Raw genomic sequence first — 27,816 nt, 5'->3', positions numbered from 1 at the left:
CTGGCAAGATGGAGCCACCAGGAGTTGGAAAGGTGGGACTGCTGAGAGTTCAGAGAATGGAGCTAGTGGATTTTCCATGAGAGTGAGAAACCAGTCAGGTTTGTGGGAAAGTGGAAGGAATGGCCCCTGCCTGAAAGACACACCATTCAGTCACTGACACCCCCTGAGTCTGCCCATACATCTACTGATATACCCCCAGGAAAGGCAGAGCTGACTCCTCAGCAGGATGTAAGTTCCACAGGGTGGGAAGACAGGGAGTCCAGATGGTGAGGCTATTGAGTTCTCCCAGGTTGATGCCATATGGAGGGGAGTGCTCCACCCAAGGAAGATGGTGTCTTTGGTGTGGGAGATTGACTCAGCACAGGAATCCTGGCAGCTGTCCCTTTTGCTTTTAGAGCCACAAAACCCCAGTCTCCTCTTGCATGACTCTAGTCCACTTTGCCCTCCTTCTGCTTGAACAAGATTTTGTATGTTGGCCCTTTAAGAAGACACCTGTTTCTCTGGCAGATTGCTGTCTCCCTTTGGCACACAGAATCCCTGCCGATTTTCACAGCCAGAGGTTATGTGAGTGTCTCTTCCAAGCTCTGGTGCTCTGGGATGGGAAGCCCAGCTTGGGGTTGAGAACCCACACTTTTTCCAGGGGGAACCTTTACGGCTGAGATATTCCTCCAGAATCTCAGCCACTTCCCATGGGAACAGGGCCAGCCCTTTTCAAGTCTCCACACTTCCAGCCAGTATCAATTTGTCCTCTTCTATAAATTCTTGGTTATAGACTTCTCTGCAGCTAGTCTTCAGTTGATTATTCAGGTTTATTGCTTTCTATTTTAATTTTAATTCTAGTTTGGTCCTGGGAAGAGGTGAGTGTAGCTTCCACCTATTCCACTGCCATCTTGGGTCCCCCAGAAATTCATACTCTTATGTCACTGAAAAGGCCATGGCTTCAGATATGGCTGGGTCCATGAATTCAAACAATATCATCAGAACTAAAGTCATTCCACTTCTCCTTTCTTAACAGTATCTTTATTTCATGGCACATTCTCCCCTTGGTAGCATAAGATAGCTTTCCAGCAGCTCCAGGTGTCCATCCTATCCTTCTAGCAACCCTAGCGGTAAGTAATTTTTCCTTCCAACAGTTCAACAACAGTTATGAACCTAGTTCATGTTGGAATAAATATTCTAATTTACACAGAATTAATAATTATATGACTGGAAATCATGTTTGTATCTATAAAAAGGTCATTATCAATGACCGCAGCAAGGTTTTCAGCACCATATTATGTTAAGATTTTTATAATTATGTATATGGATGTAATACTCATGTAATTACAATAATAAAAAATATGTTTTTTAAAGAAGCAGTACCAGGGTCTGAATATATGAAGATTTTTTTAATTATATGCATGCATATAATATTCATATAAATAAAATAATAATAAATGTTTTAAAGAAGCAGTGTCAGGATCTGAATATGTGAAGATTTTTATAATTATATGCATGTATGTAATATTCATATAAATAAAATAAAAATGCATGTTTTAAAGAAGCAGTACCAGAATCAGAACCTGGCCATCTCTAAGCTGATTCGCAGAACAAAAATGTTCATAAGAAACAATTTTTAAAAACATGCTTATACAATGTTCTTGATAAACAAGTATTGTTTGATTGATGATCTTCTTTGACTTTGAATATATGCACTAAAATTTTTCAAATAAGGCCTCTCAAAAATGAAGTGTTTTCTCCATACCTTGTTACTACACAGTAAAGGACATCAAATACCACATTCTGCTCTTGCACAACTTCCAATTCATGGGTTTTAGGAAAGTCAATATTTTGTTAAAATGACAAGAATATCTTAATTTTTTTAAAAAAGAATATCTTAATATTCCAAAGGGCTTCCTTTGGATAATCGGTGAGGCATCAAACTAAAGCAGTGCTGCACCAATAGCTATGAAGTGTATCCCTTCTTTCAATCCTTAAGTCCATTTCAGAGAACTGCCAAGACAAATGGTATTTGTTATCAGTAATTGTGTCCTAAATATTCAATAATATTTTTAAATAGCATTAACCTGACAAGTTTCATGGTTGTATAACTTTAAGAAAAGCACACTTTCCTGTATCTCAGTTTCATTATTTGTACAATACAGAGAATGGACTGACTATAATCTCTATGAAGTCATATATACATATGCACATATATGTAGACATACACATTACTAATCTCTGTACCCCTAGAATCACTCCCCCAGTGCCTAGCACATAGTAGTGCTCAATAAATACACATTCAATGACCAAACTATTTAAGATATGATCAGTGATTACCAAAAATGAGTTCCATGGCCACATTTTTCCATTGATTGAAAGCCAAAACATAAATGAAAACAAATTATAAGAATGGTGGAATGAATTTTTCATAAAGCTACTTTCATTTCATTTAGGAATTGTATTTTATTTTGAGAACTATTTATTATTTAAATATTTGGTGTTAAAATGTCTATATCATTTCTGAAATTATGGTAACAGTACTTAGTAGTTACTTTTTACATATTTACCTTTCTTTCAAGTTAACACACAATATTGGTCCCTCAGTTCTTCAATTATTTTTTATTTTTAATCATCTTTTACACCAAATGTGTGGTAAACCAAAGACAAGATGATTTCTGAAGTTCCTTCCAGCTCCGAAATTCTATGAGATAAACTTTTCTTACTGGTTTGAACTGTGTAACTGCATTCAGGGTGTGATTCAGCACCATGGACAGATCTTCGAGGTTCTAGTCTATATCCCTGAACAAAGGGATGGATTTAAATGAGTAAAATACAGGCTCTGTTTTGAGCAGGGCAGTCTTATGCAAGCAAAACTCCAAGCATAATACCTAAATTAATGAGCCTAAGTCTCCATTTACTAAAATATTTAGATTATGATTACACTTAGTTTCATTAACTGCATTCTCAGACTAACATAATGGGATTTCCTTTTCAGCTTGTAATTAACTTTATTGAGAATTCTTATTGGGATTTTTTAAGCAGTTTCCTCAAACCTTATTATAAATTATTTTAATATGTGTATTAAGGTATTAAACTATGTTGCTTAATTTTATATTGGCTGTTATTTTTAAAAGAAGGAAAAATTCAGTGCTAATCTTGAAGAGCAGCAAGCTAACTAAATAAAAGAATTCTCTGAAAAGAGACTGTATTCAACTCCTGATAGCTGTCCATGAAGTTCTGATCTTCCCAGGTCAGACATAGTATTTTAATTTTCCTACCAAAAGCATTATGAACCTAATGAAACAAAGTCCTCTTCTCCCTTTCTACAATTTGAATAAAACAGATCTGCAAGATCTATATTCTAAGACTGATCGTTCTCCTCTCTCACAAAGATGAGAAAAGTCAGGACATGAACAGTTTCTGCTTCCTTTCACTCGGATTCTTCAAAAGTTGTTGGGGAATATTTCTCCTCCAGAACAAAACATCAATTTCTAAGGAAAATTTGTCCCAATCTCTCTTTCCTCTCCTTCAGTCTCAGGTATTTTGAGGAAGCCACCTGCATGCTCCCATGGCATCCTGTACTTACTGCTATCCTGCTGCTCTGCAATAACTGTCCACTCTTCCATACCCTGATGTATCATAAGCTCCAAGAGAATATTGCCTAATCTCGTCTCATTCATCCTCATACCTCCATGTAACAAGATTTTAATAAATATCAGTTGAATGTTGATTGACTAAATGGAAATATTAATGACAAGAAAGTGAACAATTAACTAAAACCTGAGTCCTCCAGGACAGAAATGGTGACTTTGTCTCAGTCCATCCATTTTCAAGGGTGAGTGTAATCTAATGCAGTGATTCTTAGTGGAAATCAATATGTAGGGGAAGAAGAGACATAATCTGGTACATCTCCCAGTGTGGGTCCTTGGGAAAGACATGAGAAAGGTCATGAATAGAGTACAAGTTTTAAAGCCAGAAAGAATCTGAATTGCATACCAAATATCTCTGTGGCCTTGGGCAAGTTACTTGAACTCTCTGAGCCATAGTGTACACATCTATAACATGTGGGTGAAAATATCTGTTTCAATTATTTCATGGAGTTGTGAGAAATAAAATGCATCCATGTGGTAGATGCAGAAAAATGTTATTCTGTTTTATTTATTACTCTTTTTTTATCCATTGTGTCAATCACATTGTAGGCATACTGCACCATTGAATCCTGATACATAAATAGATATGCTCTCCCAAAGGAACTCTGTCCAAGTGTGCAAGAAGCAGAACTTGGCATCTTTTAAACTAAACCAGACACTGCGATGAGCACTTAGGCTTTCTTTACAAATAGTCCTACAGCTGGTGGCAAGAACTTTGGAAAGGCAATGTAAATCTAATTAGGCAATGCCACGTGGCCAGCATTAGTAACAATTTTTTAAAAGACTCTTACAGAGAGTGGTGATTTTTTTTTCTTTTACAGGCTCTGCTTGCATGTTTACACACACACACACACACACACACACACACACACACACTCACACACACACACACACACACCTCATTTTCTGGGTAGAAATACAAAACATGTATGAGGCCACACAGGTTCCTATTGGCCTGGTCTTCCAGGGTAAATAAAATATTAAGATCAATATTCCTAGCAGAACAAAAGTTCATGGGTTTTTAATGGGAATAAAAGAAAAACAGACAAGAGGAACAAATGGCTAAGAATGGGACAGCTGCTCCATTAGAGCAATTTCCTTGGGAAGAAATGGACAGTTTCTTCAGATCTCATTTGCATCAAAAACATTAGTAGTAACAAATACACACACCACACACACAACTTGTGTTATCAGCTGGCACACCAAATGAACACATTTTCACTGTGAAGACAACTGCACAGTGAATTCATGCTGATGTGGGCCACTGTCCCCTGGTGGACAGACCACTTTAGCACTAATGTTCACTCACTCCACAAATAATAATAGTAACCACCAACACTGATGTCACCAAGTGTTATGCTAAGTTCTTTCTATCTGTTCATTCATTTAATCCTCGCAACAATCTTGTAAGGGAAATATTATTTTACTCCTTTTATAGAATGGAAAATTGAGGCTCAGAGAATTAAATTAATTTCACAGCTAATAGGTGATAGAGAAGATACCCAGTCCCATTATTTCTGCCCCCACAGCCCGTATCTCTCATTCCCTTGTTGTACTATTTCAAAGACATATTGGACATATTTAGTGAGCATTGTCCACATGTCAGAGACTCACCTATGACACTGACTACTTCAAGAGAAAACCAGAACTCTTGATCTAAAAGCACAGTCAATTCAGGCTACTGCACTGAACCTACAAATGTATTTAGCTGATCCAGTACAGATCCTCCCCCTAACTCTTACTTATCTTATAACTTACTGACCTATGGGCCAACACTATTACAGTCAGAGATCTTCAAATGGAACAGCTAGCCTGCCCAACTGTGGAAAAAAACAAGAGTGTTGGTAGCTGAGGCTTCATAGAAGAGAGTTAAAGCCTCACATGAGTTGGAATTAGCCAAGTTCCCTCAAACTCAAAATCCCAAGGTCCTGCTAATGAGTTCCACCAGGCTTCTTATGGAACTTGGCTAGAGCTTCATTCATGCATGCATGCATTTGTTCATTCAATAAACATCCATGGGACACTGTAATTTCTAGGCACTGGAGATACCAGAGTGAATGAAACAAATGCAACCTCTGTGCCCACCCTGCTTCTCAAGCAGGACCTTGTTGGAAAACCTGTCCCATTGTAGTCCTCAGAGTCTGCACCACATCCAACTGATTGAACCAAGGTCAGACAGCTGATCCAGAGGAAGCCCAGCCATTGGCTGGTCAGAACCAATCAGTTTCTCTCTCTGGATCATATAAACTGAAGGACACAGAGATTGAGCAAATTAAGGACAGAAAAGATAGGGATTCTGCCTTTAACCACTCCACCTACTGAAGTCCCTGATCCCCACCCCTCTTGAGCTTGAACATTCACCAGAAGATAACCCATGTGCATTCAGGCTATGGAGTCAGACAGACCTGGGTTTGAATCCTGGCTCCTCTATTTATTAACTATGATATCATAGACAAGTTCTTTGATTTTTCACTTTATTATGGATATTTTTAAATATACACAAAGATAGAACAGAATAATTCTATTTGGCCACCAGCTGCAATAATATTTTCCTCATTTTGTTTCATTTACCATTCCCCTCGATTTTATATTTTCCTGGAGATTTTTAAAGTAAATCTCAGGCATCGTGTTAGATCCCTTCCTTAATTTCCATGAATCGCAGTTTTCTCCTTCATAAACAGGAATAATGATACCTCTTCCATGGGATTTTTTACTCATTGGACAAAAATTTATGGAGCTGCAATGAGCCAGCCCAATTCCTGCCATAAGGAGTGCAGCTGTGACAATACAAAGCATTTATTCTCCAGAAGTTTACATTGTGGTGGAAGAGGCATAAATAATGAGTATGACAATATCAGAGAGAACAAAAGTTATGAAGAAAACCACAGGATATGGGGAACAATTGGAGGCCAGAGGTAGACAAGGAAGTCCTCTCTAATGAGGTGGCCAAGGGGGTGAGCTGCAAAAAGGAGCACTGTGCGGTAGGCAGCAAGTGCAGCAAGTGCTAAGACCCTGAGGTAGGAATGAGCCAGGCTGTTTGAGAGTTGTTTTGAGTATGAATGAGCTAATACATTCAAAGCTTTAGCTGGCAATGCCCAGCAAGCAGCAAATGCTCAATAAATGTTAGTTATTATTCCTCCTGAGAGAGAAGTCATCACAAGACAGTAGGTACCCTGGGGTATATTTTGGAAACAGCTCTTTCCTAATGTGCAGATAGATCTTTCGGTTCACTCAGCATATTGCAAACAGCTGTATCACAAAGAGAGGTTGTATAGTACAGTGTTTACAAACACCAACCTTGGGGTCTTACCTGCTCTGTTTAAATCCAAGCTCCACCATTTAGTATCTGTATGAACTTTGAATAAGCCATCTAACCTCTCTGAACCTCAGTTTCCCATCCTTATGATGGTAAAAATAATAGTACTAACCTAATAAGGTTTTGAAGATTCAATGTGTTGGGGGTTTAGAATGCTAAATTACAGTTAATATTACACTATCTTACATGATTTTTACTCTTATACAACTCATATCTATATTTACCCTTTTGCCTTTCCTGATTAGGATATTCCCCCCAATTTTTAAAAAAATATTTGAAAATATTCCTACCAGTCTCTCCAAAAAGTCACGTCTAGGATATCCTAGTGCCTTGGTAAATACGGATAAAAGAACGAAAATTCATCTGGCCCTAGATACAAGTTGTACAATATCTTCAGAAACTTAACCGCGGGTCTGCTTTTCATCTGGTTCCTTGTAAATCCACCTGGGAATGATCCTGGCAGAGTAGGAGTGGGGTGAGGCTGAAATCATAGCCTGGTCTTTCTGATCGGTTCTGTCTCCTAAAATATCAAGTCAGCATTTCTCCTCAGTTTGGGGTGAGGCCTCACTTGCTCAGATTATGCTGTAAAATAAACAGTGTAACATCAACCCTACAATCATGGAGCCTGTCCCATGGGTGTATGAGTGAGAGCACAGTCACGACACCACTAGTTCCACTCCAACACTGGCCAGGTGAATGATTTTATGTGGATGCTTTTATAGACACCGGGTGGCCTTTCTTTTATACAGTGGCAATAAAGGTGTTGTAATTGCTGCTGCCTTGTTTAGTAGTGTTTCTAGTCTTTACTACCTCATGAAACAATGCAGCACAACCAAAATTCTACTACCAAGTTTACTGCACTAAATATAATGTAGTATCCTGGATTGGATCCTGGAACAGCAAAAAGACATTAGTGAAGAAGCTAGTAGAATTCAAATATCTCCATTCCAGCTAAAAATAGTGTACTCATATTGATTTCTTAGTTTTCACAGGTGTACCTAGTAATGTAAGATATGGAATATACAGAACTCTGTGTACTCTCTTTACATATTTTCTGTAAATATAAAATTATTTCAAAATTAAATATTATTTCAAAAAAATAAGTGTGCTGCCCTGGCCAGGTAGCTCAGTTGGTTAGAACATCATCCTGATATGCCAAGGTTGCAGGTTCGATCTCGGGTCAAGGCACATACAAGAATTTACCAATGAATGCGTAAATAAGTGGAACAACAAATCTCTCTCTGTCTCTCTCTCTCTCTCTCTCTCTCTCTCTCTCTCTCTCTCTCTCTCTCTCTCTCTCTCTCTCTCTCTCTCTCTCTCTCTCTCTCTCTCTCTCTCTCTCAAATCAATCAATAAAGTTTAAAGTGTGCTATTCACACAAAGGAGTTGAGAAACGTTGATCCAGGTTGTATCCTTGTGTCCATAGTCCCTCACTCACATCTCCCATCCTTGACACTGAGGGGACCTGTACTTACTCTGCACTCTCAAAGGGGCAGGGTGATGTCATTGGCAGGCAGGGCGGCTGGGGTGGGGGAGACAGAGTCCATTCATAGTATTTGAGGACAGAGCGTGCCTTCAAAAGCAAACTATAATTACACAGGCGCCAAGTAGCATTTGCAGAAAATCACTATCTCATCTGAATCTACATCCTGTTCATCAAAGAGGTCAAGGCCCTTTTGATTATCAGACTAAATATTTTTAGGCAATGTCACTGAATGCCTGTAAAGAACATGAACAGCATTGGCGGAAGAAAAATCCATCTTCAGATAAAGAGGCAGGTCCTATCACAGGAAAAATCAACCATAGGAAATTTATAAAGAAAGGCTGGCAAATATGTCCCCAAATTGAAGCTTTCCCTTCTCTAGCTGACTTCACCCTAGTCCTTCTCCACTCCCCACACCTTCTAAATATCTGACTTCTACACTGACTTTTGATTCTCTTAGCACTTGGCCCAAACTTAAAAGGAAAGACCAGAAAGTGATCTGGCACTAGCATTAAGAAGATGAGGAGAAATAGATGGAGATGATTACATATTCTCTTAAAACAATGTTGAGTGAGTGATTGAATAGAAATGAAAATATTTAAGTTGGGACTATTGAATTCCCAGTCAAATCTGGTAACTTGGATCCTTAGTGAAGAACACCTTGAAAGTAGCATGATGTGTCCCCTACTTGGTGTATCACAAGCAGACATATCTTTCTTGCCATTTTTTGTAATAGTAAATCCTGTAGCTTCTATAATGTCCAAAAAAATCCTTTTATAATCAATAAATGCATTCTAATTCTGGCACCAAGAGCTGGTCTAACTCTCCAGTTATCAGAATAAATTTGTTCTCTGCTAGTTATCTATCATTCAAAGTGAGCTTGGGTTAGTGGTTAGCTTCTTGAACCCCTAATAATGGATAAATATAACTCATCTATTCCTATCCTCTTAATGAACTAAAAAATCATTTCTTCTTCTGAACATGCAAATTTTTTCCTTTGTCTATAATATGTAAATAGCTTCTATAAGTCAATAAAAAGATAAAGGCATTATAATAAAACCTATCATTACTACCAACTACTGGATTCATTATATAAATTAAACTTATTAATATAAATCTGTGGGAAAGCTATATGCATCTTATTTTCCAAATAGTCCCTGGAATTCTAGGAAATAAGGATTGAATCAACCCAGCAGAATTATTTGAAATTAACATTGGTGGTAATTCTTGTGAGAATAGAATGTTTGTGACATTATACCTGAAATTCTCCCTTATGTTCTATCCTGTAGAATACTACAAGACACATTTTTTTCTTAGTAGAAAAGATCACTGATTACTGAGACATTAATATAGACAAAAGCAAGAATTATAAATAAACCAAGTGAGCCTGTTATAAGAGATTTCTGAATTACTCAGTGCCTGGACACCCATTTCTAAGCAATCATTTATTTCAGTGCAGCTTTAAAATAAAAGTCCCTTATTAAGCAAGATTCATTGTTGTGTCCTGCCCTTCACTTAATGGAATGATGAAATGTGGATGACTTCAGTAAGTTTGTTATTTCATGTGAGTGCTGATTCAAAAATCATCGTAAAGATTGAAATGTCATATGAGAAACTTAACAGTCACCTTTTACAGCCAGATACTCAGCCCCATTTCAGCTCTGTCTACACCATGATCACGTTCACCCACGTATGAAGTTCAGGATCCACAGACACGTAGGTTCAACTTATTTCCTGTGCCATCTAAAAGGGACTCTCTCATTTCCATCGAAGCCAGAATTGGACACAGCAATTGCCATGTCAGAGTTTGTGCAATATAACATATCTTTTACGGCTGCGAGATGTGATCATAAAACTTCCAGCTGCTGGTATATTTTGCTCTAAAATGTGCTTTTCTCATACCATTTTATGACCTGGTTCATGAATAAATAATGTTGAATTATTTAAAACAATGAAACCTAATACATTCTACTTGGTACCCATTTTCAAACCGTGTAAACATTGACTTTGTGAATGTACTGTAACATTTCCAAGGCCCTGAAAAATTATCACCATGCAGAACCAGAGAATTCACCTCACCTATGTCAAATTCCACAGACGTATTCTTCTACACATCAATAAAAATTTGTAACCAGTCCTAAATTATGATTCAACAAATAAAACACCAATGCAGCTCCTAGCAGAGCTTCAATGAAGGCAGCCCAGATTATACAATTTTCAATGACTGAACCATTTCTGTTTTTAAGAACCTCCAGCCACAACTACATGCATCCTTTAAATTGTCTGGCTTTTATTTTAAACCAAACCCTCTGCATTACTTTAATGTGTGTGTGGGGGGGGGGGTGGGGGGGGTTACTTGAAAGCATAATTACTAGGAATAACCATGATACGATAGTACACTATTGTCAAAAAATTAAACAATCCTATTTTTCCCTACTCCCATTAGTCAGTGTATCAAATCCATAATATATGTTGTATATACAGACCTTTGAGAGGAAAGAAAATCTTTAGGAGCATACCAAGATCCCCAAGTAGGCTCCATCAGCTAAAGAATAAAATACAATACCAAATGCAACTTTTCTTAAAAGAACAACAGAATGGAATTTGCTACTGTTGAATCACACGTACACACCCCAGAACAACGTAACTACAACTCCCAACACACAAAGGTGCACGAGCACACGCAAACACACACACACAAAGTAGTTTGTGGATTATTTTTATGAAACTCTAGTTTTATGAAAAATAGAGCTAATTCTTCTGAACTAGTATCTGTTCATTGAAAACAGTATAAAACCTAAAAGTCACAACTGGTCTACCTTAAGAGGCAGACAAATAAGCAAATGGACCATCGCTTAGCAAATTACCCAGGGATTTTAACAGAAGACGAGCCAACAAAATGGGTCATTGGCTAACAGATTAACTACCTACGATGAACCAACCAAGTAATCCACTGGTTAACTAAGTACCCAACCAAGATGAGCCCACCAAGTGGTCTATTAATTAACAGAAGAACCAAGCCTGAGAACTCAACCAAGTGAATCACTCTTTCACAAGGAAAGAAACTAAGTAAACTCTGAGGATGCCACACACAGTTTCATTCAGGAGAGATGAAATAAAACTTCTATCTTATCAGCGAAGAAGAGCTCTTAATGGGCCCAAACACACACCAGGAAATCTGGAAGTATGACCACTGCCTTGGTCACCATGTGGGACTGGAAATGGATCACGCGGCGCTACTTACGAAGATTATTTATGGGGGTTCTGGTATCCATGTTCTCATAATGCTGCACGTGGACCACGATGTTGAGGTCTCTCTCCATATGGTCGGTGTTGCAGTGGCCCTGCGGCCTCATGACATCTGCAAGGGCCCTGAAACAGGAAAGAATTGAAGTCTGTTCATTCAAAATGCAACGATTGGCATCTGCTGTGCTCTGAGCGCTGTGCTTGTGAGCAGAAGACAAGGCCCCTCACTGCATGGAGCCGCCATTCTAGTTAGAGTTGGGGGGTGGGGGAGAGACACAAGTAAGTAAATAAGAGCAGTGCAATTAGAGGGTACATAGGACTTCATTCAGAACAGCTCACGTGCTTCCCACAATAGCTATGTAATGGCTACTTCACAGCATTGTTGAGAGGACTAAATGATGACTATATGTAATATATCTACACCCCATAGATTGAGTCTCCCCTTATATCTAATACTAGATGCCAACACTTCATGTACAGCAATGGCCCACTATTAGTAACAAATAACATTTATTGAGTACTTACTATAAGCCAGGCACCATGCTAATCACGTTACATGCCTTAATTCAACTAAGCAGCCTATAAACACCTTATGAAGATCATCACTCCTTCTTTGTAGATAAGTAAACCAAGGCTCGGAGAGGTGAATTAACCTGCTCAAGGTCACACAGCCAGTAAGTTGTAGCACAGGGATTTGAATGAGAAACTGTATTCACAGCCTTATACACTGTGTGCATGGGCTTTCCTGCAGCTGTGAAGGTGGTAGTATAATCCGCACACACCCCATGCTAGGGCCCCTCTTCATCAGTAGTTGGGGATGGAGAGAAAACGTAGAACCTGGGGCCCCAGCAATGTGTCAGGTGCCTTCCACTTACCATTGTCCCATTGCCCCGTGAGCAACCATTCCCCCAAGCCCGCAGCCTGGAACCACAGCTGGTGAAATATGTCAGATGTGAGAGAGACACAGGCCAACAGAGCAAGAGTCCCACATGAATTAGAGGAAAAGATTGAGTCTGCTAGGAGACAAGACAATAACAATAGCTCCTATTCATTCATTCAGTCGTTCACTCAACACATATTTATTGCCCACTCTGTGCCAGGCACTAATCAAGGCCCTGAGGAAACAGCAGTGTACAAGAAAGACAAGATCACTGCCCCCTGGTGCTTATTTTCTAGGGGAGAGAATACAAACATATGTGTTAAATAAATATACATGGGCTACAAAAATTAAATAAGTAAAAGTGTAACATGATCAAGAGAAACTGGTGCTTGGCAGCATTATTCACAATGGCCCAAAAGTAGAAACAACCCAAATCAAGTGATGAATGACTAAGCAAAATGGGCTATATGGTGTGGAATATTATTCAGCCATGAAAAAAGAATGGAGTACTGATATCTGCAACAACATGAATGAAACTTGGAAACATTATGCTCAGTGAGAGAAGCCAGACACAAAAAGCCACACATTGTATAATTTCATTTATATGAAATGTTCAGAATAAGCAAATCTATAGAAACAGAGAGATTGGTGGTTGCCAGGAGATGAGAAAGAGAGGACTTGGGGGTGACTGTTCTATATGGAGTTTCTGTTTGGAGTAATAAAATGTTCAGGAATGTGAGAGTTGTGATGGTTAGATTCGAAAAAGCACTGAATTGTACAAATTAAAATGGTTAAGATGGTGGATTTTTATGGGACATGTGAAGTGACTGCTAATGACTGAGGGGTTTCTTTTTAGGGTGATGAAAATGTTCTAGAATTAGATAGTGGTGATGTTTCCTCAACTTTGTGAATATACTAAAAACCACTGAATTGCACACTTTTTAAAAAATTCTAAATAAACTGAAAGAAAGAGAGAGAGAGATGGGGTGATCAGGAAAAGACTTCCTGAGAAGGTAACATTTGAGTTGAGCCCTGAATTGTGCAAAGGAGTTGGTCACAAAAAGATTCAAATAAAAAACATTCCAGGCAGAGGGAGCAGCAAATACCAAGGCCCTGAGGCAGGAAAGAGTTCGGTTATCTAAGGAACAGACAAGGTCAACAAACCAGAAAGGTGGTGGCAAACAAGGAGGAGAGTATTACAAGGTGAGGATTATTAAACCCACTTTAGAGAATAAAAAACTGCCCAAGTTAACCCAGCTAGTCATCAGAGGACTCGGATGCAAGTCTGAGTGTCTTGAAATCAGAGACCAGGCCCTTTCTCGCCTCTGTGCAGTTGCCAGGATCTGAAATGGAAAGGGGCTACTGCGTAGGAACCTTTGAGACCAAGAGCAGATGTCTCCCAAACCTAATTTGCCCTTTTCACTTCTAAACAGGTTCATCGTGAGCTTCAGGGGAATTCTGTACCCTTCTGGAATTGAGTGGAAATTTTATATGTGCATTGTTCTGGAACAAGAAGCCATACCTTTCACCAGATTCTCTAAAGAGTCCCCCCCAAAATTCCAAGGTACTCAGGTTTTCCAGAGGATAGCAAAGTAATAATCAGGACAGGTACCATGAACTTGGCCATCTGTAGATCCCCTGGGCTTCTCCTGAATGCCAAAACCCATGAAAATCCAGCCCCAAAGCCAAGGACATTTCTCCCCCAGGCAGCCCTTCCGAGAGCATGCAGCAGAGACCATGATTCTTAGAGATCTCCCTGTCCTGGACAAGGAGTCTTCAAGGTGTGGTTCCCTCACTCCAGGGTCCAGGGACTGCAGAAAATGATTTGGCATGGGGGGAGGAAGTATGAGAATCTCTATATATGGTCTTTAAAATGAGAAATCTATTTGATAAGTTATTAAAAATGAGAAATCTATTTGATATGTGTGTTAATTAATGCTGGTGCCCTCCGTTGGAATGCCCACATCAGGTGGTGAGAATCAGGAATCTTGGACCAAATGAGGCAAAAGCCAGTACTGCAGTTTGTGCACCTCTAAAGGGGATATGCAGTTAAATTATCTAGTTTTTTTAATGGTGGTTTTTTTTTTTTTTATTGATTTCAGAAAGAGGAAGGGAGAGATAGAGAGGGACAGAAACATCAATGATAAGAGAGAATCACTGATTGGCTGCCTCCTGAATGCCCCCTAGTGGGGATCGAGCCTGAAACCCAGGCATATGCCCTGATCAAAAGTCAAACAGTGACCTCCTGGTTCACGGATTGACATTGACGCTCAACCATGGAGCCACACCAGCTGGGCCAAATTATATAGTTTTAACTAAGCTAACAATCACTAAGGAGACATGTCACTTTAAAATATCCCTCTTAACAAAACGGAAGCCTGAAAAAAATACTGAGAAAGCAAAGTACAAGAAAACAATAGAGTTGACTCTCCCCCGCTTGTCAACAGCTTCTCACAGGGTTAAAATAATGATGGTCTATTCAGATCAAAATGAAGTCAGCCGAAAATAATTAAAACTCTCATGAGGAATAATCAAATGTGGATTTATTTATTAATGATGAACTTCATCCTCCATGTGTATCACGCTCTGAGATTGTAGCTAAAGACTGCAGGAAGTCATCATGATTAGTGACAAACTTAAAATTTATTTCCCCTTCAGCTCAGTTTAAAATCTCTGTGCTTTGGCCCTAACTGGTTTGGCTCAGTGGATAGAGCGTCGGCCTGCGGACTGAAAGGTCCCGGGTTCGATTCCGGTCAAGGGCATGTACCTTGGTTGCGGGCACATCCCCAGTAGGGGGTGTGCAGGAGGCAGCTGATCGATGTCTCTCTCTCATCGATGTTTCTAACTTTCTATCCCTCTCTCTTCCTCTCTGTAAAAAATCAATAAAATATATTTAAAAAAAAAAAAAAAAAAAAAAAAAAATCTCTGTGCTTTGTATACTTTATAATATACCTTATAATTGTTCACTGGTATGTGTATAGGTAAAACAAATGTGGCATATATTGGAGTGCATGCTAAAAAAACATGTTATAAATAGGGATGTGTCAAAAAATTTAATGAATTAGACAATGGCAAGAACCAACCATGTGCTGCAAGCCGAATGCTCAAACATTTGGAATTTATTTGTGGCATAGAGTCTGGGTGCTTTTCAAACTTAAATGTGTATTAGTATTACCTAGGGATCTTGTTCAAATGCAGATTATGTTTCAATAAGTCAAGGCAGGATCTGAGATTCTGCTCAGGCTCCCAGGTGATGGAGATGCTGCTGGTCCACAGGCCACACCCTGAGTAGCAAGATCCTAAAGGTACTGTAGTGGTAAATTGTATGGGTCAACATAACTGGGCCATGGGGTGCCCAAATATTTGGTCAAACTTTATTCTGGATGTGTCTGAGAGTGTGCCTTTGCATGAGATTAACATTTAAATTGGTAGAGTGAGTCAAGCAGATTGTCCTCCATAATGTAGGTCGGCCTTACCCAATCAGTTGAAGGCATGAACAAACGGTTGGGCCCTATGGAGTAAGAGAGAATGTTCCCATCTCATGACCTTCAGTTTGAGACGTAGGCTCCTCCTGGGACTACAGCAGCCTGCTGGCCTTCAGACTCAAACCGTTGGGGATCTTGGCTCTTCAGATTTTGGATTTGTCAATGGCAATTCCATATAAGAAATCTCTTTATGTATAACTACTGTAGGTTCTGTTTCTTTGGAGAACCCTGGCTAATATAGGTACCTTGTGGGAGAAACTACCACAGAACAATTATGTTGAAATATTGCTGTGTTTGAGGTCAAAGTTGATTGAATATTGGCAATTTCATGAGGTTCAGCTTAGTATCAATTTACTTATAGATTTACTTGTGTGTGACCTGTCTCCTGCCATTTGACTGTTAGCTCTGCAGGGGCAAGGATTGTGTCTGTACTGTTAACTATTCTATGATAGCTCTCAACACAGTGGTATGTATACCATAGGTACTCAATAAATACTACTGAATGAATATATGAATAAGCAAATGAATGAATGAATGAGAACTACTTTCTTATGTCATGTAAACCAGGACGTTTAGAAACCAGAACCCCTATGCACCAGATACTGTTCTAGACACTCAGGATGGACCAGTGAAAAGACTGTTAGTGTCCTTGCACTCCTTATGGAGAGTAATGGAAGGACAGATAATAAACTAGTAAAACAGTAAATTAGTAATTTTAGACTGTAATGTGAAATAAAGCAAGTAACACTGAAGGATGGGCAGCGGGGGCGAGGGACAGCAGTAACTAAGCCTGGGTGGTCAGAGAGAGCTTCTCAAAGGTGACGTTTGAGCAGAGACCTGAACGATCAGGAGGGGCCAGCCATGTGAAGTCCAACAGATAGAGAATTTGAGCCAAGCCAAAGTGGCAATGAGCTTGGCCTATTTAAGGAACAACAATAACCGAAAAATGCTGCATCTCTTTTCTTTTCAATTGCAGTGGAACAGAGCTCAGAGTCCCAGCTTCTTGCTTCATAGTGTCAAGGGGGTCTTTAGGGTCTAAATTATGTTCTGACACTTAAATACTTGAATAGGATTCCTGCGTATTTCCTCTTGCTCAAGAAGCATCATTTATTTTTCAAGAATGCAAGAGCCATGGGCATGAGGTAACTTTCTGGAATAGTGGTTACACACTGTAGACATATGTCAAAGCTCATCCAACTATCAACTTAAAGTGTGTGCATTTTATTGTGTCAACTTTACCCCAAGGACGGTGATTTTTAAAATGCAAGAACTTAGTGCCCAAAGAGAAGCAACCATGCCCTCCAAGGAAAAATAACTTGGGAGACTTTTCTGTGATCAACAGTATTTGCATGCATGGCCTTCTCCAGCCTGGGGGAGCCATAGGGTGACCACAAAAGTAGGAAGAAGGGCAAGTTGAAGGGAAGTTAGAAGAAGAGAGAAAAGTCAAGGGAAGAAGGGACATTTATCACTTGATGCCATTTCTTTGCAAGGGACTCTAGCTCTTCTGAAGCACGTTTGAAATATACAGGACACTATGCTCTGTACTTGGATTTCTGATTCTGTTTGAAGGGAGGCAACATAATGCCATGTGTTTTCCACTGGTTTCAAATGTAGAGAGCTTCAAACACGCGTTCCTGCCCCCAAGGTCATTTCTCATCAGTACCTCCTCCAAGAGGGCTGGCCCTGCCAAGGGCACATGCAGAACACATTGCTAGTCTTGATCTTACAGTGGCTCCTTGAACTGGCTCCGATGCATGTTTGGAATCTGCAGAGCATCAAGTACTTCTTGGTGATCTGAGAAGCCTGAAGTCCTGCATGTTTGTGCTCTAAGGAAGGGCAGCCCAGTGGTCAGGGACCTGTGCTCTGGCCGCACACTGAGTTTGAAGTCCAATCCAACTCAGCCATGGACCAACCAGGCGCTTGTTCACCCTCTTGGAAAGCAATCTTTGTGTCTTAAAAGGCAGATCACCATTGGGCCTACCTCCCTGGGGAGCGACGTGAAAATAAATGAGAATTTACACACAAGCTTATGGCAAAATAGCAAAATCAGGTTTTTCAAATATAGCAAGGGTTCTTCAACATTACCTAGGTCCTAGGCTAACAATTTGCAATGCATTTTTGTAGTTGTAGGTAGATCTTCTCTCCTATTCTGAACCTGCCCCCTCCTGCTAATATTAAATGCAAATCTGGAGAAGTTTCAAGACTTGGCCAATGTCACACAGCTAAATAGATATAGCAGAGCAAAGGCTAGAACTGAGTTCCAGACTACAACATTTTCCCTTTCAGTAAACAAGAGATAGAAAACTCCAAGCCCTAGCCGGTTTGGCTCAGTGGACAGTGTCAGCCTGTGGACCGAAGGGTCCTGGGTTTGATTCCCGTCAAAAGGGCATATGCCCAGGTTGCAGGCTCGATCCCCAGTAGGGGGCATGCAGAAGGCAGCTGATCAATGATTCTCATCATTGTTGTTTCTATCGCTCCCTCTCCTTTCCTCTCTGAAATCAATAAAAATATATTTTTAAAAAACAAAACTCCAATAACAAGGATGATTATAGAAGGGTAATAGTCGCTGAGTAGTGATCATATGGACAGGCCCTACGCTAAGAGCTTTCCCAAACCTATTACATAAGGATTATCATTATCTCATTTTACAGTCAAGAACCTGAGACTCAGATAAGTCAAGTAACTTCCCCAAGGTCACACAGCTAGTAGGTGGCAAAGCTGGGATTGAACCTGGGGCCATCTGACTTGAGCCATGCTGTTAAGATCAGCCTGACTGCCTCTCCAGGGACTGCAGGTCACATCACTAAGTGAACTGGATGGGAGTGGCTACTGAGGTGAATCGGAGACCTTCCTAAATGGGCCAATCACCACTCAGCAGCAACCAATAGTTGCCATGGGAAAATGCACGTCCAGAATGGCCGGACCTACCAATTTCTCAATCTGGCTTTCTGTGTGAACTATCTGGGGTTTTAAACATTGAAAATTGGTTCTAAGTTGGTTTTAAAACAACCTATATACTAAAGACTAAAGAGATTTCACAGACAATTCAATGAGCCTTGACTGGATCATGGTTTGAAACACCAAAGTCTAAAAGACATATTTTAGTATGACTGAGAAAATTTTAATATGATTGGATATTTGATGATATTATGGATTTTTTGTTGTTTTGCTTGGATGTGATACTGGAATTGTTGTGTGAGAAAATGTCTCCTCCTTAGGAGATCCATGCTGAAATATTTAGGGACAAAGTGCCTCATCTGCAATTTATTTTCAAATGCTTCAGCCATAAAACAAAGGGGAAAAGGGGGATGTAGAGAGAGAGGGAAGAAGAAAGGAATATTTGAAGAGAAAGAGATTAACAATAAAGCGAATATGACAAAATACTAATAAGTGTTTAGTCTAGATTAGTAGTTCTCAGCTGGGGTGAGTCTGCCCCTACATGACATTTGACTATGTCTGAGGGTGTGTTTTACTGTCATGACTGGGTTGTGCAGTGGGTGCTACTGGCATCTAATGGGTAGAGTCCAAGGATGCTGCCAAACATCTTGCAGGGCACAGAACAGCCCCACAACAAAGAATTATCCAGCCCCAAGTGCCGGTTGTGCCAAAAATGAGAAACCATGGTCTAGATAAAGGGTCTACTGAAGTTCCTTTTAATTATTCTTTCAAGTTTTTGTAGGTTTAAAATGTTTCACAATTAAGAAAAACTTTAAAAATATAAAAGTACATACATAGAAATATTTTGCAGACCAAAAAAAAACATGTCTGCATGGTTGGGTAACCATAGCTGGCCATTTGCAGCCACTTTTTCCAATAAATAGTGGTTGAATGTAGCTGCTGTTACAGCTGCTGAATGAGCATCTGTATAGTTCTTACAAAATCGAGTGCAAAGCACCCCTCCTAAAATTACTATCTTTTTCCTGCTTCCAGTCCTAATCAGCCCAGAAGCAAGCAGGCAATGTGCCCCGGCAGGACTATGGGCCTAAAAACTGACATCACAGAGGCCTCTTCTGGGAAAACACAAGCGTGCTGGCCACCAGGAGCAGTTTGTGACATGGGAGCAGCGATGTGCTCTAGTCTTTGAAGGGGAGGTGCTTATAAATAAGATGAGAACAAACCCCTCATCTCAGTGACCCTCACAGCCTGAGACAGAACTAATTAAGAGGCTGTGGCCAGCACATTAATTTCAACTGGAAGCCACCTGCTGGTGCCAAGCCTGGCATGTACGCCCCACCCAAGCACCCCTGAGCCCCTGCAAGCTAATGAGTCCTTGGCTGGGACTAAAAATGATTCCCTGAATAAGCAGCCCAAAATGCATTTGGAGGGGACATGGGGCAGCCTCAGCACCACAGAAATACATATTAAGGCTACATACATGCAGAAAACAAGCAACAGAACGCAAATAAGGGAGTCACCTTGGATTGATTCATTTATCCCAGCCTTGTAAAATACTAGTATTCCTAAACCCAAGAACAGTCATCTCAAAGTGTGGGGTGGGTTGTTAAATGCACATTTTAGGGGGCCCATCCCAGACCTCTTGATTCAGACTGTCTCAGGACAGATCTCAAGAATGTGCATTTTAGGAAGCTCCCTCCAACTCTGATGCTCACCCCATCAGAAAACATCTGTCCCTGACACAGTGGAAACCAGGGGAGTAGATACTGCACAATTTTGTAACTGTGACCTTGGGCAAGCCACCCAACTTTTAAGTGGGAATTAGAATAGCACCTGTCTCACAGGATAATTGTGAGAACTATAGGGATGTTTACACACACACACACACACACACACACACACACACACACACACACACCCTAGAGCAGTGCCGGACACTCAGAACCCAGAACTGCACTGAGCAAATGTGACTGCCTATTCCTTAGCAGTGATCGGCAGAACACTGTAAAACCCCGAGCGCTTTATCAATGTACAGACATTCAGGTCCTTCCCCTAAAGATTTTGATTTAGGGTGAGGCCCAGGGTAGGGATTTTTTTTTTTTTTTAATAGCATTCCAGATGAACCTAAACAGCAGCCAAGGTTGAAAACCACACCTGGGAAGCTGCCAGGAAAAAAAAAATCAACTCTTCAAGTGTATGCACTTGCTCTCCATTCTGGAATTCCCAAAATGTATATACCACAAGGAGAGCCTGTATTCAGGCTGTTACAGAAGACTGAGTACCCCTGGATTCCACCTTCCAGCAGACTTTTCCTGATACCAGCAGAAGAATGTGGCAGCTACACACTGAGCTGGAGTGATCCCTTGGCCCCCTAACAGAGCTGCAAGGGTGCTGGACAAGGAAGTTGAGTCCCTGCTGGGCGCTAAGGTACCTAGTCTCAACAGGAAAACACAGATCAAAGAGGGTTTGAAGCTAGCGTCACTTTCTCCCATAGGTGCCCAAAGGTTAGCTCTCCTCTCACTTTGCCTCCTCCCTGTTCCCTCTCCACCCACCCCTCTCCCTCCCCCCCCCCCACTCCCCCACCCTCAACACTGAGGAGGGCTCCTTTCAGCCCAGGTTTACAAGGAAAGGGCTCGATGAAGATTTCAGCAGAGGAATTAACCCGAATCTGCAAGGCAGCCTACCTATCCCTGGGAGAATCTCTCCCTACTAAGGCGACACCGCTGCCGCAGTCCTGCCTGCGTATCTCACCCTCACCTTAACACAGACCTCAGAATCCACCGCGATGGCGGGCATCGCAGGGGAGTGAAACCACCCGGCCAATGGGGCTGGTGATGGGGCACCTTGGGGTTGCAGGGGGTGGGCGGGGCCAGCGCTTTACTCTTTGGGTAGGTCAGCATCCCCTCCAAGCTTACTTCTGTTCCTCAAGACTTCACCACACCTCCCTGCTGACCCAAACCGAGAGGAACTTCTTCACTTCTCTCCCCCCCCCCCGCGCCCCCATCCCCCGCAAAGTCATCCCCTCTGGAAGAAAAAAAAAAAAGTCATCGGATACTCTTCGTATAAATAGAAAATAATTACTAGTGAGGTGGTGATGTTCCTTCGCCTGTTTTTTCTGGGGCTCTTTGTTCAGATTTTTTAGGCAGGCTCCCCGAGCGCGTGCATACACACGCGCACACATAGGCCCCCGGCGGAGGTGTGGGGTGTGCGTGTGTGTGCATGTGTCTGTGTGAAGGGGGGGGGGGGGAGATACATGGCAACTCCGTTACCCATACTCGAAAAGAGGACAGAGCGTGAGCCCAGCCATCCAGCAGTGCGCAGGCCGCCTGTCGCTCTCCAACCCCACCTGCCCGGACCTCACACCAACCCCGGCCTCTCCCGGGTACCGGGCAGCGTCCTCGCAGCTGCGTCCTCGCCTCCAAAGTTACTGGGTTGTGCGAATCAATTTAGACACTTATAAAACAAGCAAAAGGCAAATAGCTCCATTAATCCCCAAATGCCTTCTTCCATCTGCTGTGACTTCCTCGTGCTGGGACTTGCATAATGAATGAGGCAAACGGGAAAGTTGGCGAATCAGGGTGTCAGGAAGGGGGGTAGTATCCGCGCGGGGTGGGGGCTCTGGCCTTTGAAGTCCACGCCAGCTCGAGCTATGGGTACAGGGAGAGGTGGCGACGGGGAAGCGGAGCCAGGGAGTTGGGGAGGGGAGAGGGGAGACCGTAGAGGCAGCAAGTTCCCGATTCCAAGGACCTTGCAGCTCGGAAAGCGAGGCGGCCGCTCCGAGCAAGGCTTTTGTTCTCGCCCTCCCTTGGCTCTCCACCCGCCTCGCCTCCCTTTCGCGAGCCGTACTAGTTGCAGGCGGCACACACATCTTTCCCTCCTCCTCCCCTCACACACGCGCGCACGGGCTCTCACACACACCCCTTCCCTTTCCGGCTCGCCCGCCGGCCCCTGTTTATCTAGGCTAGTATTTGGAACCCGAGAGTGGACCGCTCCCTACAACCAGAGACTTGGAGGCCAAGGGCTCCCAGCTGTGTGCCTCAAGTCCACTGCAATTTTCCCCTCGGGGAGGGGGTGCGGCAAGACAGTGAGGGGAGGGAGAGACCCTCCCCCCCACACACAAACACACACACAAGCTCATGTCCACACCTGTGCGGAGCCCAGCTCCCCCTCTCCGAATCGAAGTTGGCTTCCCAGTGACATCCTTCAGCAGAGAGCCTGGGGTGGGGGCATAGGGGGCGGGCGCCATTGCTTAGGGAAGGTGGACGGGGAGAGAAGGGAGCGCAGAGCTGGGAGGGGAGAGCGAGGGGGAGGCAGCCCACCTGGACATGTGCTCCCTCTGGGGTCGGTGCGCTTTCTCCAGTCCTAGCTTGGTGAAGATGCCTACGAGCACCATGACGGCCACCACCCCGCAGATGATGTAAACGATCAGGTTGGTCTTGTCCTTGGTGGGGTCGTGCAGGGGGTCGTCCTTGCGCGCGGGGGGCTTGCCGGTATTGAGCCAGAGCGGAGTGTCGTAGTTGGTGCAGGTGCTCTGGTTCAGACGCCGCTTCTTAAACGTGCAGCAGAACCGGAAGCCACAAGTCCCGCAGCAGAAGATGAAGTCGCCCGAGCTGCAGTTGAACGGCGGGTCCCACTGGCCCATGACATCGAAGTAACCCCGGCAGAAGTCCGGCGTGGGCGCCCGGGTCGGAGGCGCGTCCGAGACACCCGCACCCTCTCCGGCCTCCCCGGAGGCGGCCCCGGAGCGGTTGCCCCCCGTCAGCACCAGCACGCCACCCAGCTGCGCCAGCTGCCCGTGCCCCACTCGCTCCTGCGCCCGGCACACGCGGGCGCACAGCTCGGTGAGGAAGCAGCCGAGGAGCAGACGAAGGACGCGGCGCATCTTGTCTCCCAGCCCGGGCTCTGCCGTTTGGCCGCCGCTGAAGCCGCTGCAGCCGCCTCTCGAAGCGCGGCCGAAGCTGCCGAGGCTGCTGCCGGGGGCTGGGAGCCGCCGCGGGCCGCACATGCAGGGAACGGCACGGGGCGCTCGGTGGTCGGCGGCCACGGCGCTCGGCTCAGCCCGTGTTCGCCTCCAGCGCGCCGCGCGCCAAGGGGCTGGCCGGGGAGGAGCGCGCGGGGCTGGGCGGGGGGAGGATGAGCGGGGGCAAGCGCGGGGTGCAGGTCCGGCTGGCTACAGGGAGAGGCGGGGGCTGGAGCGCAGGGGAGAGTCAGTCCGCCCGCGCCTCCCCTCGGCCGGCGGCTCTGGACTCGCTGCCCCGCGCCCGCTCGCAGGATCCCTCTCACCTCTTCAGCTCGCCAAGTGCGCTGGAGAGAGCGAAGCGACACTTGTGGAATGAAGCGAGGCCAGGAGAGAAGGAGGAGGGGAAGGAGGGCGGGCAGAGGAGGCGCGGGGTGGGGAGGCGGGCGCGAGCTCGAGAGGGGCGGGGGCGCGTGAGAGGTGACTCGGGCGGGAGGGCGGGAGCGAGTTGGGGGGCGTGCAGTACCGAGCCTGGCTGGCGGGCGGGTAGAAGGGAGTTTCGCAGCCGCTGAAGGAACAGCTCGGATTTCCCGGCAGGTAGAGGACGACGGCGGGACCCCCGCGCCCTCTCCGGGCTGGAGGCGCGGCTCAGACCTGTTCCCGGTGCAGAAGCGGCTCCGCCCCTTGCCTTTTCTGGGATGCCGGCGCTGGAGCTGCGGATCGAATCTGCCCAACGGGGAAAGGGTGCCTCGGAGGGCATAGGGACAGACTAGGTGGCTTACACTCCGAGACTCAGCCTAATCAGGATCGCCCCGCCCAGGTGTGCGGGGCCGCTCTGCCCTTCCTGCTCCAGCCTGACACGCCATCCGGATGGCCCAACTCCTTGGACCGAGGTGAGGACCACGGCTGAGCTGGGAAGGCGGGGTAGCAAGCCCCTGGGCCCGGGGTAAGACCCCCGGAGGGGGGCTTGGGCTGAACTAAAGTCAAAGAGGCACAGAGGGTCAGGAGAGGCAGCCGACAAGACAGAAGCAATAGCATTTCTCTGAAGGTCTTTCCTTGGGACTCTCCCAGGCCCCCGTACCTGCCACTTTGCTGTCCCTCTTCCCCCTCGTAGAGTTCCCTGCGCTCCACAGGAGGGCTCACCGCGGCGCCGCCTCTGCGCGCCCAGATCTGGCGCAGTGCAAGGCCCGTCTACCCAATTTTCGCCTCCCTCCCGGACCTGGAACCCGCGCACCGGTCCCCAGACTCCACTGGCCCCGATCCCACCAAGCCCCGACCACACCACACCCCCGTCATCCTCACCCAGGGCTGCGGAGCTGACCTTGTTCCTGGGCTTCCAGCCTTGCGTCGCCCTCTCTCAACTCAGCCAATTCCAGCCATCGTCAGCCCTCTCCTATTTCTCTCACTTCTTCTCTCCTCTGCTTGAATTTGACTCCAGTAGCCCCCGAAACAGCATTTGTACCAAAACTGCTACACCAAATTTAGATTTACACACGCCTCTGCGTTTTGTTTTTTAATTGCATTAACTAAGTTTACACTTTGCAGTCATCGGGGCTATTTGCAGTGATGTTTCCACCACTTTCCTCTCCATTTGGCTGCAGTCAAGCTCTTCTCAGAGCATTTTCAGGAAGTTGGGGGCCAGTAAAATGACATACTGGGGTCCCTTTAATTGGAAAAGCAAGCAGGTGCATGGGGCTCTACTGCAAGTTTTCTGGGGGATGAGAGCCAATTATGTCTTCTCTTTGAAGACACATCACCTACTTACTGTCTTCTCAGACTTGCAAAGAGTGACCCTGTTCCAGCAACCATGCACCAAGGCAACACTGATAGAGCATATCCAGGAGTATATCAGTCCCAGAAGACTCACTGAATTATGGGGCTGTGTTATGTCCCAAACACACCCAGACAAGGCGTGAGATTGTGTGTCTAAATTCATCCAATTCATCATAACGGAGTCCCCAAAATAAGACAGTGTGGCATGTCTGTGGACCCACACCCACTACCACTGTGTGACTCTCTACAAACACAGCTCTGGTGTGTAAGAGTTATTGATAGCTGACATTTATTCAGTGCTTGCGACATCCCCACTAAGCTTGCTCCTCACAGATGCTTAGAGCAGTGCCTAGCATATAGCAGACAATCTGGGAATATTTGCTGAGCCACTGAGTGACAGATCTCATTTAACTCTATCCATTAGGTAGTATTACCGGGCCCACACAACAGAGGGAGAGACTGAGGCCCAAAGCAATTAAGCCAGTTGCCCAGGGTAGCTCAGCAAGGAAGTGTGCCATTGGCTTTTGACCCAAGAAATTTGACTCAGGGGCCTGTGTTCTAACCACTGCAAAATAGGCCTCCAGACTCCATCCACTGACATGAGATAATGCATTTATTTTTTTCACCCCACATTGAAATGTAACTTCATGACAGAAATGGCCCTGACCCTTGCAGAGTCCCACAGCATCTAGAACAGAGGGACGCACTAAAATAATAATAATAATAATAATAATAATAATAATAATAATAACAACAACAACTAATTAAGATCTTTCATGGAAGACCTTGTCTTAAACCAAGAAAAAAGAACACAGGCTCTGGCCTGGTGGCTCAGTTGGTTGAAGCAGGTTATAGGTTCGATTCCCTGTCAGGGCACATACCTGGGTTGTGGGTTTGATCCCTGGTAAGGGAGCTTATGGGAGGCAACCAATAGATGTATCTCCCATCGATATTTCTCTAAAATCAATAAAAACCTATCCTCCGGTGAGGATTTTAAAAAAGAACACAAGGCAGAGACAGACTAGAGCTTCTGCTGTTATGACATCTGCAGAGGGGTTGGCGTATTTCTACATGCTAGATCAGAACTGGAAAGGGCTGCCCCAGCAGGCTTGCTAAGGCCCAGGAAGCTGAGGCTCAGAGAGGTTAAGAGCTTTGTCCAAGGTCACAAGGGCAGCAAATGGGAAAGCCAGGGCTGGATACACACTGCCAGACTTCTCATCTGTAGTCTCTTGCCATCCCACCTCACTGTATTTCCACCCTGGCACTTCCCAGCATGCATCAGGGCTGAGAGCCAAGGCCAAGAACCTGCTAGAAGAACAGGTCATAGACACCTTCCCACAAGAGTTGGGGTTTTTAAGGCATTTATAATTTTAATTTAAAAAAACTGTAATGAAATCCAGTCACTGTACAATATTGCCTGTCACCTGGACATTTGAGTCAGGTCCTCAGAGGAGCCTGGCTGTAGCTGCTGCTCCCCGCTTTAATTAACAGAGACTGCCCCCTGTTTGTGACAAAGAGAGTGCAGGATTGTACTTCAGAGAGAAGGCCACCAGATCCACCCTTCGTGGCTTATTTGCCAGATTCCAAACTTTCAACCTTCTATCCCTTGAGCTTATCCCGAATCAAATTCCTTCTGGTCCTGCCTATTGTGGCTGCCACTGTCCCCTGGAATATTGCCGGACCCTGTTTCCCAAACATTTGAAAATTACTTCAAAGTGGGAGGAATCATCTTGGTTCATTTTACTCTTCAAAGGAAAAAAGCCGATGTCCTCTGGGTATTTCTGGTCAGTAAATAGTCACTGCCTCCTCATAGATGCGCGGTTATTGGAAACATGGCCCTGTTTGGAACATCTTCCAAGACTCCTAGTGGGCGGGGAGGGGGGGCGGGGAGTAAACTTCCTAATTGAAACACCTGGCAAGTTCATGGAAGATGAAAAATCATCACCAAAGTTCATGGAAGATGAAAATTCATCATCAAAGGCCACCCCCCACCACTATCCAAATGAATTCATGCAAATGTGTTGAAATTAAAACGCAGCTCTTAATGAAAGTACTTTCTAAGAAAGAGATGATGACATTATTATTTACAACACAGGCACTCTTAATATCCAAAGAAGAATCTTTCACTTGCTCTAGCCTTAATTATGTC

General features: G+C 43.9%; 1 protein-coding gene across 1 annotated transcript in view; it reads right to left on the bottom strand.

Annotated features, from left to right (window-relative positions):
• The window catches only part of SHISA9 (shisa family member 9), a 301,910-nt gene extending 277,640 nt beyond the window's left edge, over nt 1–24,270 (bottom strand). Inside the window, exons 1-2 of the mRNA XM_080682813.1 lie at nt 23,257–24,270; nt 11,676–11,803 (exon numbers count right to left, since the gene is read on the bottom strand). Of these exons, the coding sequence (XP_080538939.1) occupies nt 11,676–11,803; nt 23,257–23,942 (814 nt within the window). The 5' untranslated portion in view covers nt 23,943–24,270. The remainder of the gene's footprint in view (nt 1–11,675; nt 11,804–23,256) is intronic.
• Nucleotides 24,271–27,816: the final 3,546 nt, after the last annotated feature.

This window comes from Plecotus auritus, assembly GCF_963455305.1.
Source record: "Plecotus auritus genome assembly, chromosome: 7".
Taxonomy (NCBI): domain Eukaryota; kingdom Metazoa; phylum Chordata; class Mammalia; order Chiroptera; family Vespertilionidae; genus Plecotus; species Plecotus auritus.
Note: the sequence above shows the minus strand (reverse complement) of the source record. Positions and strands in the feature narration are given on the sequence as shown.